Raw genomic sequence first — 18,016 nt, 5'->3', positions numbered from 1 at the left:
AGTCAAAGCCTTTTTCAGCTTGGGTTCTGTTGATAATACCCTCAGGAACTCAGAGTTAAACTCCATAATGAAACATCAGGGTCCTTATATGAATTTTTTAGGGAAAGATTTTGAGCTGATAAGGAGCAAAAAGTAGTTAATTCCACCTAAATATGATTAAGACAGGACAGTTTCCATTTTCCTTTGAGGCTCACTGTTAGAGATATCTTAGATAGTGGTAACTATCTAGTTACATTATTTTTTTTTGGAGTGAGAAACATGGGAATGACTAGACATGTAATTTCATTGGTATTAGAAAACTTCCTTTGGGGAAACACCCCCTAACAATGATTATCTGTAGCTGTTTTTTAGTTTACTGTGGTAGCAAACTGCCAAGTTTTAGAAGCTACTGTGAGGAAGTCGTAGATTGGCAGCTCTGGGGAGGGGAGGATTTTTAGAATGAATTCGGGCCATTGGTCTAATCTAGATTGTCTCTAGACCTATCCCTGAAATAGTCTTTAGGCTTTGAAATATTCACCTTTGTAATGGCTCCTCATCCTTATTTTAGATATGCTATTTCTAGAGATTTTCAAATTACATATGAAGTCATATAGAGTCCCCTCTGTGAAACATATTGTTTGTGTGACCTGTACAAGTTATTGGACTCCTTGATGCTCTATGCTGCTCTCTCAGATTATAAGTTTCAGAGAAGGTGCCAACATACATTTAGAAGGAATTTAATATCCTGTGCCAACGAATTCATTGCTTCAGTTTATTCACATAAATTATATTTATGTAAAGTTATTTATTTTTGCTGGAATAAAATCAATGCACAGAAGTTAAGTAGTAAAACTACTTGGTTATCAGTCTTTATAGCTTGACATGAGTTGATTTTTCATTTTTGTGTGTGTTAAATTTACTATATTTAAATTTCCAGTTGTATAGGAAATGTTTATTACATAAGAAAGGACCTTTTACTTACTGCCCCTCAATCAGCTGCTTTGGATGCTTGATGAAAAATTCCTCTTCTAGATTTCTTCAATAGCGTTGTTTGTCATCTTTGCTTTATCTTTGGGATTTTCATTTTTTAAAGATACTACAGAGCACTTATGATGAAAATAAACTGCATGAAACTGTAGAATTTTAGCTTTAGAAGGGCCTTTTAGAGGTTGACTATTTCAGCCTTCTCATTCCACACCTGAATCTTTTTTATAGTGCCCCCACTGGTCCAGCTTCTTTTAGTACTGAACACATCAATTTATTAGGAAATTCTCTCTTAATATTGAGTCAAAATCTGCTTTTACTCATTGATCTTAGTTCAGTTCTATTGAGCTATTTGTGCAAACAAACCCATGTATTCTGTTTATCTTCTTGGCAACTTTTAATATAATTGAAGATAGTTACCCCATCTCCCATTCTTTTACATAGTAGGAATGTTCTGGCTTCTTTTCTCTGCCTCTCTTAAATGTGGTTCCCAGTATTGAACATAGTTTATCATGACTATAACATGGCTGATTTAAAACAAATTTTTTTCAAGATAGAGTTTCACTTTCATTTTTGCCATCCTAGATAGACAAGACCACATAGAATTCACAAATTGAATTGTGAGATCTCAAGGCCCTTTCCAAGTTTGAGCTTCTATGATAATCTCTTTTCACATTATGAAAATAAACTTAATTGTATGTATAAGCTTATCAAAAGGGGAGAAGGGAGAAAGCTACTTAAAATTGATAATCACACAGAAAACAGGGAGACAAAAAGAATCTTAATTTCTACCCACTGCTAAAGTGATCAGCTCCTAAAAAGAAAATTACCCTTTAGTTCAGAGATAACAGCTGAATGGCACTGACATCAATAGACAAAGTCTGTAGGAGAAAAACCAAAAATGTGTTCTAAAAAAATCATAGTTATACCATCATAAGAATTTGAAATTGGGAGGAAGCATTAAGAGCATCTAGCTCTCCCCATCCCAATACACTTTTTACAGACAAGGAAAAAGCTCAGATTTTTACAGATGCATTACAAAATGCAGTTAGTAATAAAGTAAGTACTAGAACTTTAGTTTTCTGACTCCTAGTTCAGTGCTTTTTTTGTCATCACAATTAAATTAGTACAAATTTTCTATTCTGGACTCTGAATTTAGACTTGCCCTTTTCCTTTATAGGTATGTGCTTATGGACACATGTACTTTTAAAAACCTACTTATATAATTAGAGCATTTTCAAAATTTGAACTTTCTTTTCTATATGAAAATTTATATTAATGAAAACTTGAGGGTTTTTTGGTTTTGTATGACCCCCTCTAGTATTCCAGTGAAAATGTCATCTCATTGATGTGAACATTGCCTACATCAGTGCAGATCACAACACATCCGTTGCCTGCCCATCCTGTCTGCCTCTTGTCCATGTCCAAAGTTGTCTGTCCCCTGGACCCCTGAAAAAAAGAATTGTGATCCATCTCTTTCTTAGTTTAGTGCTATGAAATATGTTTAATAGCTCAGAAGAAGCAGAATGTGGTTATTGCCTTCACTTCCCTTTCTTACATGAGGCTAAAAGGTCACTTGCTCTTTTGGTGAGCATACTGTTTACATTCACTTTCTCTAGTGAGAGAGAAATTAGTCCATCAGATTTTTGTTGCCTCATAGCTTCCAACTTAGTTGGGTGTCTTTTATTCAAGGCACTAGTTTGTCTGATGTATGATGATTAGGCTCGTGTTGTACAACATTTTGTTTGGTATCATCTGTTTACCCAGTGTGTGTAATAAAACTTGCATTTCTGGACTGGGGCTACTTTTAAATATCTATATCTGATAAAAAAAAAGCAACTCCTTTTGAAATACTTTGAAAATAGAAAGGGGAAAAAACAAAAAGCCAAACCATCCTTCTAATCTTGTATCTTTTCCCCATCAATATTAAAGAGTTGTTTTGACACAATGTCTGTATTCTCCTATGAGAAAACTGGGACAAAAATATATGTTTGAATATTGAGGTAGCAGTGGAAATTAGGGAACAGAACAGGAAAAAAATATGAGAACAACAAAAAAAGGATGTGTGAAAAAGACTTCCTTTAGAATAGGAAAAGTGAGACTGAAAGGAACATTTAGAAAACACTTTTTGTTAATAAGAGGAAGGGCAGAAAGGAAGGGGGCAAAAATTATCCTGTTTTTCAGAAAGGTCATCTGCCTTAACTTAAATATTGATTTATAAAGGAGCTCCTGAGGAACCCCTTATTCTGCTTTGATAGATGGATGCCTGTGCGACTGATAGGTTAGCTGTTATACATTGAATAGTGACTGATAGGATAGCAGGTAGACAATGAGTAGCTGTCTTTTTTTTTTCTTACCCTAAAAAGCATGTTTAGGATTGATTGATCTTGCCACCTTTATTGCCATAGTGTTTTGAATATATCATCTATATTAGAGTGTAGTGTATCAGGGCAGGTAGGTGGCACAGTGTGCCAGGAGGACCTGAGTTCAAAAATCACTTAACCCCGATTGCCTCTTCTGCCCCCCCCCCCCCCAAAAGAATGCAGTATAACTCGCTGAGTTACCTAGGAAGGCCACTATATTAGAAGTTAGAAAACCTGGTTGGTTCTTGTTTAATTTCTTCAGTTTATCATCTGTGTGCCTAAGGTTGGGTTGGGAAGAGAAAATGGATGGGGTTGGAGGAGAAAATAATTAAGGGACAGAGCTAGTCAATGGGTAAACTGAATTAATTTTGCTCCCTTTCAGAGCCTGATTCTTAACATGCCGTCTCTTCTTTTCTTTCACACAACTCCCACTATCCAACACGCTTAGGTGAATGGAGTGAGGCCCTTTACCCCTTGCTGACGACACTCACAGATTGCGTAGCCATGATGAGTGACAAAGCCAAGAAAGCAATGGTCTTCCTGTTAATGCAGGACAGCGCTCCAACAATAGCTATGTACCTGAAGCTCCAGTATCGCAGGGATGTTGTCTTCTGCCAAACTGTAAGCCAAAGGATGTTGTTGTAACAGAATAACTGTTAGATGAGCAGCTCCCTAGCCTAGTGGCCTCTGGAGAGTAATCTTTTAAAACCAACTGACTCCTCATGAATTTTCCCTCCTTCTCTTTCATCTTGGAGGGCAACCCCACCATTTAATAATAACTGAATTACCCCAGTGTCAAATTTGTTTCACAGCAAAATGAAAATTTCCAAACTTGCTGAGACTTGAGACAAAAAGTCAGTGATGCCTCCCTTTTTGCCCCCATATTTAGCATGGGCTTTTCATTGTGTTAGCCCTGGCTAACAGGAAATGCACACCTTCTGGTTCTGATGTCAGAGTAGGTTTTGAGCCAAGGATTTAGCAGCATTTGTATAAGTCAAATGAGTTTTTTTTTTCCAAGCCTTTGAACAGAATGATCATCAAATATAGTGGAATATACTTATAATCCCTTCTATTGGAGAGGTTGAGGCTGATAGATGATTGAGCTACTAGAGTATGGCTAAAGCCAATTGAGCATCCACACTAAGTGCAGCATCAAGTCTCCAGGCCACCAAAGGAGGAACTAATTGACCTAGGTTGGAAACACAGTAGGTTAAAGCTTCAGTAGGAGGATTGGGATGAGTGGATGTTGCACTTTAAGCATGGGCAAGATAGGGGAGGTCTTGTCACAAGAAAAAAAAACAACCATAATACACAGAATGACCTAAACAGAGGGGTGTGGATATTTACTATCTTCAAAATCCATTTTCCCCTTGATTAGGCTACGTTAGCCCAGTGGCTTGCCTGGATTTCTTATTTTAATCATTTTCCTTATCTTTCTGTCTAAACAGCCAAAGAAAGAGTTTAAATTAATTTGAAATATTAATTAGGTACCATTGTGGAAACATCACTGGGTCTTTAGGTGAGGAGTGCTTTGTTTCTCATCAGGGGCTGACCCCTATGAGAAGTCTCATACTGAATAGGATAGAACAAAGTGAACACATTTCTAACCCAGCACTTGTTCCCTATCCTATGTCACTTCATGGGAATCAACAGGGCTTATAGTGCTCTCAAAAGGTTGTTTAAACTTAACGGGATCCTCAGAGTGACTTCAGAATTCATTCAGTTTTCCTAAAGACCTTCAGATAACAGATATTTTTTGACTGAGTCAGAACTGTCAAGGCCTGAATTTAATTGATCTCTTGGGTTGAAAAACCAGGGTTTAAGGAGAATAGCAGGCCATCCCACTCATTGTGTTCATCATCCCATGCCCCTTCTGCACCTCTGTGCTCTTTGACCAACATCCCCAAAATTAAGACATTTACTGTCATTTAGTCGTCCTAGGAGGTCCTGAGGCTTAGGAATTTCATGTCTGTAAATTGCTTTGAGTAATAAAGACAAAGGAGCTTATTACCTGAAGGCAGAAGCATGTATCCTTTTGTGTGTTGCTTTAGTGAGGCAGTGTTTCTCTACCTATTTCATGTTCCTTCCTCTCCTTTCTCCCCCTCCATCTCTGTGACAGCTGACTGCACTCATTTGCGGGTTCATTCTCAAGCTAAGGAACTGCCTACATGATGATGGTTTCCTACGACAACTCTACACTATTGGCTTACTGGCCCAATTTGAAAGCCTCCTCAGCACCTATGGTGAGAACAGCTTCTTCTGGCCCAAAAGGGCAGACTCTTTTAGGCTGCTGGGTGAAGCAATGGATTGAGCATTAAACCTCAGATCAGGAAGAACTAGATTTAGATCCTGCCTCAGATACTTATTGGCTGTGTAACAAGCTCAGCTGCTGTCTGCCTTAGTTTCTTCATCTATAAAATGGGAATAATCCTACCTCCCAGGGTTATTTTGAGAATATTACTTTTAAAGCACTTTGCAAACCAGCAAGATAAATATGTAGAGTTTGGAGCTCCATAAAAATCAGTGTAATTATCTTGTGGAATTTCAGACGCCAGTGTCCCTAAAGAAGTCTCATTAGATCACTAGGAGCAATTAAATGTTTAGGAATTGGTTACTAAGAAAAATGGACTGAAGATCTAGCTATACACATGGCATTATCTGAGGATGGGCATATTGTTTTTTCTGTGCTCCTGAAATTAAGGCGCTATAGCTTCCACCTGCTTCTTTGGACTCTCATCTTGGTCTTTAATACTGTTTGCTTCATTGTTGTTCTTTACTATACTCCAGATAAATCTTGGAAGTATAGCCCCTGTTACTACTAACTGCTTTTGACAGGTAGGATAGAATTTACCATTGGCATTTATCTGAGGAAAAAAATTCAGACATGAAGATGGTACAGATTTTAATAAATGCTTAAAATGCACTTTCTCTTTTGTTAAAAAAAAAAAAAAAGTTGAGAAAGTTGCTCATTTGCTTTCTTCCTTGAGCTAACGTAAGTTATAGTGAGGTTTTATTGTGGAACTAGCAACGACAGAAATAAGTAAAAAAATAAATGATTTTCTCTCTTGAGGGGGAATCTGGATCCTAAATACCTGTTGTTTCACATTCCTTGTTCTCTTTCTTTGGTACAGGTGAGGAGCTGGCCATGTTGGAAGACATGAGTTTGGGAATTATGGACTTGAGGAATGTAACCTTTAAAGTAACGCAGGCCACGTCAAATTCATCAACAGACATGCTTCCTGTAATTACAGGAAATCGGTAAAAAAAAAAATACATATGTATATACATTTTAAGTTCTAAGAGCTGAAAGGCATATCTGTTTTCTTATATTTAAGTGTAAATTTCTCCATTGCCAACTTACCCCTTTTCTTTAAGGTCATTCTCCTCTCCTGGAAGGCATCTTAATGTCCCCCATTTTGTTTTTGTTTTTGTTTTTTAAGTGATGGATTTAATGTGAGGATTCCATTGCCAGGCACTCTGTTTGATGTGCTGCCCCGGGAGATTCAGAGCGGCATGCTTCTGAGAGTTCAACCTGTCCTTTTCAATGTGGGAATTAATGAGCAGCAAACCTTGGCAGAGAGGTACATACCCAATTCAGCAAATCCTGCTTCTTCATTGACAGCAGTAGGTTTTTGGTTAGATTAGATGTGAAAGAGGCTAATTCCATTGCAAGGAAAATGTGGTTTTTAGTGATGATTAAACACCCGTGTATACACAGTTTTGTGCTAGGTGTTGGGAGAGATACAAAGATAAATAAGACAGTTTTTGCCACCAAGGAACTTAGAGTCGGGAAGATAAGATGTATACCGAAATAACTAATATAAAGCATCCTAAGTTCATGATAAATGAAGGGTGTCATGTGGTCTAAAGCAGACGTTAAGTAACAGTATTTGCCATTTGTCTGAGCTGAGAGTTCTTAGTACTTTTTGTACCTTGTCTAACACAAGAAAGAAAACCAGCCATATCTTTGTGGAGCTTATGAGGCAGTGGCCAGATAGCATGTGTGAGTTGATGCCGTGTTCAAGTGTAGAACAAAACCAGAAGATTATCTTTGTTACCTCCCTCTCATCTGCCTGAAAGTGGGCTTATTTAGAAAGAAGGCAGGGGTTGCTCTTCCATTCTTTTTCTCATATACTCCTGTGAAAGCCACTACTCATGTATGTAACCTTTCTAAAATCTAAAGAACCCTTTTGGAAAAAGGGGAAAAAATTAAATTCTCCTTTTCTTGAATTGCTTTGACAGTGTTTATTATAATGTGTTTGCCTTATTTCCTTTCAGTCAGATACTATTGATTTGGACCAACTATGTTTACAATAATGCTGTGCTAAGCTCTGTAGGGTTTCTAAGATGAATAACATGGTCCCTGCCCTCAAGATTAGTAACAGCGTCCTTCAAAGTAATTAGTAGACATAAAAAAAGCATGCTTTTTAAATTTCAAGGAAGATAATGGCTTTTGGATTTAAAGTACTTGTACTCAGGTATCAGGCATCAATTCAAATCCAGCCTCAGATACTCAGATACTAGCTGTGTGAACCTGGGTAGGTCACTTCACCCAGTTTGCCTCAGTTTCTTCATGGGTAAAATGACCTGGAGAAGGAAATGGCAAATCACTCCATTGCCATTGCCAAGAAGGTCCCGAATGGAGTCACGGAGAGTCAGAACTGAAACGGCTCAGTGGTCAGGCGGTGACAATTTTGGTAATTATTTTGCAGAAAATGGAGGGAGTAAAGCAATTTAATCAACATGTCTACTAATCAGGGAATGTCCTGGTGCTGTAAAGCAGCAGTATCAGCCTGGACAGACTGTGTGTGGGATAGTTATGATATAGTGAACGTGATGCAAAATCAAAAATCATGTACTTGTGATAGAAATATATCAGGTGACACTAATGGAGGTAGTAGGGAATAGTGGACAGAGGGTTGGCCTCTAAATTAGGAAGACCTTGGTTCAGGTCCTGCCTCAGACACATACCTCCTCTCTGACCTTGGGCAGGACATATAACCTCTCATTGTCAAAGGCAGTTCTTTACAGTCTGTAAGTTGCAGAGAAGTTAAATCAGTCTTCATTGGCCAGTGAAGTTCCTACCCATATACCTGTGAAATCACAGGGCTAAAAAAACATCAATATGGGGGGAAAAATTGTGTTCTGAGGAAAAAGGATATGGAATGTTAGGATTCATATGAAACCATGTTTTATTAATGGGGAAAAATCAAATGTAAAGAAAAAACCAGTACTAACACACTAAATTATATTTTCATTTCTAACCTCCAAAGGTTTGGAGACACATCTTTGCAAGAAATTATTAATGTGGAGAGTCTGGTGAGATTAAATTCTTACTTTGAGCAGTTCAAGGAAGTTTTACCTGATGATTGTGAGTATATTGTCATTTATTCTAGATGTTACCTGTGGCCCCTTTCCCCCGAGCACATTAAATGTGTGAGTTCTTTATTTGGAATTATGTCAAAATGGAAAAATACTCTGATAAAAAATACTTTTCTATATGTCAATTAAATACTTTTATGAAGCAGCTAAATGGTTTTTGTGAATTTCACACCCAGAAAAATACAAATTGTTTTTTCCTTTGAGGTCATGACACAGTTTAATTCAGTAAATTTTAAGTGCTTGTTATCACTCAGATTTATTCTTTTTTTCTTATTCTCACAGCTATCACACACGAGATATATTTTTCTAAAATAGATTTTTCGTATTTATTTTAATAAACTGGTCTAATAATCTAAAAGAACTTCTTTTTACTTGCCCTGACACATTTCAGCTCTTCTGCTTAAGTTTACAAGTCTTTCATAATCTGGACCCACACTACCTATCTATCCTTATTTCCCATTACTAAAATGTTCCTTTTATTTCTTCTATTGAATGGCTACACAGCTCAAATATTAAAATTGCTCTTAGGAAGTCTTCCCTGACCATCTCAACCTCTGTTAAGCTAATCTCCTTTGTCATTTCTCTGTTCTATTGAATGTAGTACTTTTTTTGGTCTGCTATCTTGTTTTGGTCATTTCCTTTGTATGTCTTTGCTTTTTTTCTGAGTAGAATAGATAACTCCTTGTAAATTGGAACCATGTATTTTCCTTTCATATCCTACATAAAGTTCTTGGCACAGTGTCGGTGCTCCAAGAGTACTCATTGCTTGGGTAATTCTTTAGGAATGATGCATATACCCATCTGTCTATACTGTTGTGGGGCCAGAACTAAAGAGATGAATTCAGTGATGAGTTTGAAACTGTTACTACACAGATATTTTCCTCGGTGGTCAGTGGAAAAGACCTTACTCTTGCATCAGATTCCAAGTGTTTGGTAAATGTTAAACAAATGAGAAACATCCTGCTTTTATTTGACAGTTCTCAGTATTTCAAGCAAGAGGGAAGTAGCTCTGTCTTTCAAATTCTGTTTCTTATCTAAAGCTCTGGTAGGAATGCTTACTGAAAGCCGAAGAGGAGCCAATAAACAGAGTTTGTATTCCTCTTGGATTTAATGGATCTCTGAGGTCTCACCAGTCAGGGAAAGTACTCTATGAGAGTCAGTGATCTATCAAGTTGAAAGTATTGGGAACCCTGGACTAAATTACTTATGAGCCTGATCAGTTAATCACATTTTGAGCAGTCCTTATGTGCCAACACTTTATTAAGGCTTGCGGGGAATACTGAAGAAGAATGAGACGTAGTCCTCTTCATGAAGCTCATAGTCTTTTTAAAACAATTAGAGATGGTCACAAGGTGGTACATTAAAGTATTTAAATCATTAGGAGTTCATGGAAGGGATAGTTGAAATTAATTTGTTTTTTTCTTCTAGATCTTTACTGACATGTATCTGTTTATGCTTGACCATTAGGGGAGGTAGTTAGTCACTGAAAACCCTATAGTACAGATATGAACAGCCTTTCATTCAAATTCATCAAGGTTTTCCTAATTTCCCAAGACGGAATGATCTGACTGATCTATCAAACCTAAGTGGTGCCAGGAGGGATGAGCTCTTTGAAGTTCAAGAATACAGAGAGACCGCATGCTAACTGTGGAAACAGAAGACATCAAATCAGAATAGGAAATAGGTTTTTCATTCTACACTTAAATCATCCAGAAAATCTAAAGTAATTCCTTTATGTAGCTGTTAGCTAGGAGAAGGTGATGTGATTGGCTAATGAGCATGAAAATTGAAATAGCAGTAGAAAAACACAAGATCATATAGCATCCCTGAGTTCACCCTGGTTTGCAGCTGGAGCCTCAATCCTTAAGCTTATCTTTTCCCCCACTTTCTAATTAAAATTTTTGTTTGCAGCAGTCAAATATAGCTCTCTCTTATTTCTTTTGAAGTCTTATCGTTCAGGCCATCCCTGAAGCCAGGTCACATTCCTAAAATGAAATCTCTTCAAAATGAAAACAGTTTAACTACAGCATTAAAGAAAGAAATTACTGTGAGAAATATTGTTTTTTCATATTCTTCAATTAGGTAAAGATATTTTGTTCTTTTATCTTCACTGCACTCTACCTTCCTCATCATTATTTCCCTTCTCAAAGAGCATGGTGATATGGGGAACTGAGACTTTTGTTGAGGCCAGATTTTCAGGGAAAGTACAGTCTGTGTTCAGACAATATATTTGAGGGGAGGGGGACATAGAGTGAGTGAATGCAGTTATTAACTGTGCAGGATTTGTTCTTTTTCAGGTCTACCTCGATCTCGTAGTCAAACGTGCCTGCCTGAGCTGTTGCGGTTTCTGGGACAGAATGTACATGCCAGAAAGAATAAGAATGTTGACATTCTCTGGCAAGCAGCTGAGGTATTGATTGGTTGATTTAGAGGAGACATGGCTTTATCTTCCAACCTCTTTAAGGCAGAAAGCTCAACAGTGTTTCCTAAAGTGATGGAAAAATAGTCTGAATTATTCCCTCATTTGATGAAACCAGAGCTGTCAGAGGCCTGTCAACTTATTCCTTAAAGGACAGAGATAAAGCTAATGCACTGAATGGTAGACAGAGATAAAGCTAATGCACAGAGTCTGGAAACAGACTCTGTAGTGTTCTGCAAATACTGGAAAAATGGGCCAAATCTAATGAGATACAGTTTAGCAAGAGTAAATGTAAAGTCTTACACTTAGATTTTAAAAAATCAACTGTACAGGATCCATGACTAAGACACAGATAAGAGTTAAATGTGGGAAAGAAAATAAACAAACCAGGAAGGGGTGGTGGTCAGTGGGACTCCAAACTCTTAAATCAGAGCTCTAAGGCATGACTGTCTGAAAAGCTAACACTCTCTTAAACTTAATGCTATCCAGAAGAAGGGAGATGATAGTTCAGTTGTGCTGCGCTCTGCTCAGACCTCACCTGGATTATGATCTGTTCTGGACACGACATTTTAAATTAGATTTTGAGAACTTGACCAGGGTGAGGAGATTAGAAACCATGATGTACACAGACTGACGTAAGGAATTTGGGACATTTGTCCTGGGAAAAGAGAAGACTTGAGGGTGAGGAGGAGGAGGAGAGATGAAATCTGAGTTCATGTTTGAAAGCTTTGATAAGGAAAAGGGATTGGATTTGTTTTAGTGAGTTCTGTGGGGTGGAAAGGGCTTGACGTGGGAGTCTGAAGACCTGGTTTCAGGTCCTGGCTCTGATGCTAGCTTTATGTTCATGGAACGAGTCATTTTACCCTTTTAAGTCTCAATTTCCTCTTCTCTTAACATGAAGATAATTTTATTTCCATAACCTACTTAACAGAACTGATAGAAAGAAAACCTTCAGAAAAATGTTAAAAAGGACTATGTAAATGTGAACTGGTATCATTGTTTGGAGACAGCTCAATGGTGCAGTAGATAGAGCACTGGATTTGAACTCAAGACTTGAGTTTGAATCTTGCCCCAGATGGCTTACTAGCTCTGCGACTGGGCAAATCAGTTAGCCTCTCTCTACCTCAGTTTCTTCATCTGTAAAGTTGGGTAAATACTTCACAAGTTTGTTCTGAGCACACAGTAAGATAACTCATGTAGCTAGGTATTATTATTAGGACAGTGGATACAATGCTGGGCCTAGAGTCAGGAAGACTCTTCTTTCTAAATTCACATCTGGCCCTAGACACATATTAGCTGTGTGTCCCTGAACAAGTCACTTCACCCCTGTTTGCCTTAGTTTCCTCATCTGAATGGTGAGCTGGAAAAGGAAATGGCATACCACTCCATTATCTTTGCCAAAAAAACTCCAAATTGGGTCATAAGGAGTTAGATACAAAACAACTGAACACCAACAATGACAATCGTTCCCAGAGGGTAGAACTGGAAGCTGTGGGTAAAAGATTCCAGAGGGGCAGACTTAATCTTGGTATAAAGGAAAAACTTCCCTACAAGTTGAACTATATAAAATTGATATGGACTACTTGGGAGATAATGGATTGCCCCCCTCAATGGAGGTGTTTAGGTGGAGGCTGGGCAGCCACTTGTTTAAGGAAGCTGGAGAAAGAATTTTTCTTTTGGTACAGGCTGGACTAGATGACTTTTGAGGTCCTAGTTTTGAGATTCTATGAAAAGGAATGATAGATACAAGGCAACAATTGTCACCTTCAATAGAGAGTGCTTTAGGTATCTATGGAAACAAATTACCCAAGTGACATTTTTAACAGGTTCAACGAGAAATCTTTCTAGTTCTAAACAGTCACCTGAAATATCCTCATTATACATCTCAATTCTGATTTCCTTTTAGGATTGCTTTCATCCCACATGTTTTCTTTCCCCCCTTATTATGTATAGTCATCCCATTACTAAGAGATGGGAGTTCTTTCCTCATTAGAATCACCAGTAGCACAATAGCATTGTCAATGCAAAACATCAACATCTTGGAACTTGTACGTTCCTGCAAAAGCAGATACATTGATCATGGAGGGAATTTATTTGGCTGCTCATTGTAAATAAGGCAGAAGCCAGCAGAGGGCAGCAGATGTCTCAGTTGGATGCCAAACTGTGCCTGCTCCCCATTGCTGATAGGGGGAGGATAGGCAGATGTGGATGGAGGGGAAACTGAACTAAAGAAGACCCTAAGGTCAGCAGAGCATCATTGATCTTAGAGATCCTAAGAAGAAATGATTACCCCTAGGGGTTTTGTTTTTTTTTTTTAACATGAGTCCCTTGGCTCTAAATCCAGCGGTTTTGCCTCTGTACCACACTGCCTCCACAGTTATCTCTTTATGGGTTAAGAGGGAGAATGGGGGTATATGCCTGAGGGTAAGGGGCAAGGGAAGGAAGGAAGGAAAGCCAAGGCAGTGGATTCAAGGGGAAGAAACATGAAGATAGCCAGGTCCTGCAGAACAAAGTTGAATCTAGAAGTATGAGGGCTGCACAAAGATAAAAGGGTGAAATCCAAAAAAAAAAAAAAAAAAGATGAAGCCTGTGTCCAAAAATCTGAAACCAAATGAAAGAATATGGTCAGAGAAGACTTCTTACCTGCATTGTCCGTTGGGGTTTTTGGACTCCTTTCTCTCTGGGGAAGGTACCTTTAAAAGACAGATCCTCAGGAGCCTGACTACTGATGTTGTAGAGTCTTGAGAAGGACTTCGCTCTCATTTCCCTCTGCCTTCTCACCCATATAATCCTTCTGGACACAGATTCTTAGCCCGGTGTGTAGGAACTCATTCCTTTAAGACATATTTTGAGAACTCTTTCAATATCATTAGTTTCCTTAGTAATCCTCGACGTTTTATTTTATTTAATTAAAAGTATTCTGAGAAGAAAGCTGTAAGTGTCACTTGATTAGCAAAAGGGTCCATGACACACAAAAAGAAGAGGAATCTCTGCTGGGGGGCTTACAAACCAGCGGCCTCCAGTTCTTGGATAATCACTAATGAATTTATAGTATGTCACAGAAAGATAAGACTCTCCTCCTTTTTAGAGAAAAGAATGCCATCATCAGTTTCAGTGATGCATTCTAACGTTTGACCGACTTTTACCTTTGAGAAAGTCTTCTCCTCATCTCAGGGCCTTATAGTGTAGTATTTTTATACCTTCTCGTTCAGTTTTCAGAATTGTGATCGATGTACATTCTTTATATCAAATGAAGTAACTTTTATAAAACACCTTGTAGCACAGTGCCTGGCATGTAGTAGGCTCTTTAGAAATATTTATTCTTTTCCCTTCATATGCTTTAAAAACCATTTTTGGTAAATGTAATTTTAAAAATCTCATCTTAGACCTAATCTAGTTAGAACTAATGTTTTAATTTAATTGTCTTTTTGTCCTCCTGAAACTTTGAGAGTTTCTCCTGTGGTAATTTTATTTACTTCCTATTTACCCAATTTGTTTTTCCCTAGTAACTACACTAAACTGGGCTTTTATCATCTGAACTTCATTTTCATAAGAAATGGGCCTATCCATCCAACCCCAGTGTACTTCCTCAAACAGAGATAGCAAAGGATGCTTTTTGAGAAGTTGTTCTTCGCTTAGAAAATTAGAAATATATCTTTTGAGTCCTTAATAAGGTCTGAACCAATGATTTCATTGGTATAAGAGCTCTCAGGTGAGGAAACTCCCTCTTCTAATGCAAGCTAACACCTCTATAACTTCTCAGAGAGTTACCTTAGACTAGAGCACTGAAAAGTTAAGGGATGTGCCCTCAGTCACACATTTAGCATATGTCAGAGGCTCAAGTCTGGTACCCAGGTCTTCCTGGCTTCAGGGCCAGTCTCTATCTGTTACACCATGTTGCCTCAGCAGTTGTCCTTAGTAAGAACTTGTAATGTTACTGTATGAGGTGGATAGTACAAGAGTGGTTATCCCCATTTTATAGGTGAAGAAACTGAGAGCCTTAGAAATGAAGTGATTATTGCTTAATGACACATAGCTAGTTTTTCCAATACTAAGATTAGAACCCAAGCAAAAACTAAGCACTACTTGCCCCCTAAGACTTTACATTCTAACAAATGGATTGCATCAATTTTGCTTGCTTTCAAGTGAGCATCTCATTCGTTATAGATTCTTTTAGCTTGTTTGTTGTAAAAGTAAATCCCGTTGTGAGTAGGCCTGGAGTGGCAGCTTCTCAGTTCTCTGTCACCTCAGTCATTTGTATTGATAGTTTACATATTTTGGCCAAAAGTTCCCCAGTTTAACTCTTGACTTTCTTTTAGTCTTTGTGATTTTTCTGCAGCTATTTGGTCACTTAACTTGGAGCATCCTGTTTCTTTGACACTTTAGTAATACTTCTGGTAACTAGCTCATTGTCCTAATTTCAGTATTCTCATGGACTCTCATAGTTGGAAGGGACCTCAGAAGTGATCTAGTCCTAAAGAGGAGTCCCTTTTATCATAGACCCACCAAGTGATCACTCAGCCTTTACTTGAAGACTCGAGACAAGGGAAACCCATTTTGTCCCAAGGTGGTGCACTCTGCTTTGGGGAAGCTCTCTGAAATTTCCCTATTAGTCGTTCTGTCCTCTGGGACTACACAGAAAAAGTCTCATAGCTCTTGAACATGACAGTCCTTTAAATACTTAGTCATCACCCTTTCAGGTCCCCACCCCAGCCTTCTTTTCCTCAGACTAAACATCCCTGGTTACTTCAGCTGAACTTGATGTGGCATGATTGCCAGCCCCCTCAGCATCCTGCTTGCCTTTTCCTGGGCATTTTCCATCTTGTTAATGTTTCTTATTGAAATGTGTCATCCCAAACGATATTCCAGCAGTAGCCTAACTTGGGAAGAATACAATAAAATTTCTCCCTCCTTTATTCTAGACACTGTGCCCCTCTATTAATTCAGCTGAAGAGCATCTTAGCTTTTTTTTTTTTTTTTTGGCTTAGACATTACTAACTCATACTGAACTCGTAGTCCAGTAGGGCATACCGAGTGTTTTTCACAGAAATCATTGTCTAGCCATGCCTCCTTCATCCTATACTGTAGTTTTGAACTGAAGGTACTGGATTTGGAATAAGAAGAGCTTGGTTCAAATCTCAATTCTGACCCTGTTTAGTTGTGAGACTTAGAGCAGGCTAATTAGCCTCGACTTCTCTTGACTTCATTTTCTTAATCTATAAAATAGAGATTAAATTATTATACTATTAGGTTAGATCATATTTAGTTACATTATCATGTTAGGGTAGATTATAAGTTCTTGAGGGCAAGAACCGTCTTCTGCCACTTTTTGTTTCCCTGGCACTTAGTGGCTGGCACATAGTAGCTACTTAATAAAAGGTTTATTGATTGATTGACAATAATGCCTATACCTCACAGTGTTACACACTGGAGAAATATTTTATAAACCAAGGGTATGTTACCTGGGCATCAGTAGTATCTATTATGGTTCCAATATTCCTCAGTTAAAAGAAAGCCCTACTCTGTTGCCTTATTATGGAATGAAGGTAAGTTAATTCTAAGTTCTAAAAGACTAGGCCAGTGGAATGCACTTTTGGCAGGTCATAATGAAGTAGACGAGCTTTACATAGGGCTGGTCGCAGGCTATGGATTTGTCCTATGAGGGCCAGCATAGCTAAATATAAAGAAATTATCTCCAGAAGAACAGACACTTTGTGGTGATTATTTTTAGCCATAGCAGCTCATAGGGACAAATACCAGGGAACTGTTCTGGAGTACCTGTACTGACAAAATAATGCATCATTCAAGTTTGTAATTATTACTTATTTGTATGTTATGGTGGGTGAAAAAAGTTCACTTGTAAAGTAGAATAGGGAGGAAAAAAAGGGATGGTCCAGAGAAGCGCCCTGGATTTGGAGTCAGAAGCCCTGGGTTCACACCCCAATTTCTCAAAGCCTCAATTCCTCCTCTGTAAAATGAAGGAGGCGTCTCTTCTATTGCTTAATCTATGATCTTAAAACATGTCTTGAAACTTTTTTTCTTCTCTAGTTCTTAATTAGGTTGATTTCTGCCTTTGAGAGCAGAATAGTTTTCAAGTTGTAGCACGTTTTCCATGCATTTTTTTCAAGACCTATCTCATTTCTAGGTGTGCCGAAGACTCAATGGAGTTCGATTTACCAGTTGCAAGAGTGCCAAGGACAGAACAGCTATGTCAGTGACCCTGGAACAATGTCTCATCCTGCAGCATGAACATGGAATGGCTCCCCAGGTCTTCACCCAGGCTCTGGATTGCATGAGGAGGTCAGTCTCGGAATTGCTTTCTGATCCTTTCCTCCTAATTCAGGATCCGTGTAAACTGCAGAGAAGTGGTTGTCTTTTTATAAGCCTCTTGTTGCTTTTTAGAACAGTAATAGTATTGGGGGTATTTTTTTGCTTTTTTAAAATAAGAACTTTTTTGGTGTAGGTTTTCTAAATAGTGTCAGAAAATCTGAGTTCTGTTAACTTCAACTAGTCATCACACAGTACTTTTCCCAAATAAAATAGACTTATCTCTAGAGCAGAGGTATTAATTAATTAGTAGATATTTATGAAGCACCTCCTGTGTGCCAAATACTATGCTAACCACTGTTCTCCCCACCTTCCCAGCCTAAGTGTGGGGCAGAACAGATTAAAATTAAATTGGGAAATATTTAATAAAATAAAAAGAAATATGACAGAGTGTTAAGTGGCATTCATATGTGGTTTCCGAGTTAATGAGAGACCCACAGAAATCCTTATATGTAGTGTGTGTAAATATATGTATATACACACATATACATTTATATATAAAGTATATATTATTATTATGATTGTATAATGAATTCTTATATATTTGAGGTTGACATCACTG

General features: G+C 38.0%; 1 protein-coding gene across 6 annotated transcripts in view; it reads left to right on the top strand.

Annotated features, from left to right (window-relative positions):
• The window catches only part of INPP4A (inositol polyphosphate-4-phosphatase type I A), a 202,446-nt gene that overhangs the window by 166,863 nt on the left and 17,567 nt on the right, over positions 1-18,016 (top strand). For all 6 annotated transcript variants that reach the window (XM_072614604.1, XM_072614602.1, XM_072614603.1 and 3 more), the window contains 7 exons: positions 3,775-3,947; positions 5,446-5,569; positions 6,458-6,584; positions 6,767-6,907; positions 8,600-8,697; positions 11,006-11,118; positions 17,273-17,427. In XM_072614604.1, coding sequence (XP_072470705.1) covers positions 3,775-3,947; positions 5,446-5,569; positions 6,458-6,584; positions 6,767-6,907; positions 8,600-8,697; positions 11,006-11,118; positions 17,273-17,427 — 931 coding nt within the window. The remainder of the gene's footprint in view (positions 1-3,774; positions 3,948-5,445; positions 5,570-6,457; positions 6,585-6,766; positions 6,908-8,599; positions 8,698-11,005; positions 11,119-17,272; positions 17,428-18,016) is intronic.

The sequence above is a fragment of the Notamacropus eugenii genome, chromosome 5 (genome assembly GCF_028372415.1).
Source record: "Notamacropus eugenii isolate mMacEug1 chromosome 5, mMacEug1.pri_v2, whole genome shotgun sequence".
NCBI lineage: Eukaryota > Metazoa > Chordata > Mammalia > Diprotodontia > Macropodidae > Notamacropus > Notamacropus eugenii.
Note: the sequence above shows the minus strand (reverse complement) of the source record. Positions and strands in the feature narration are given on the sequence as shown.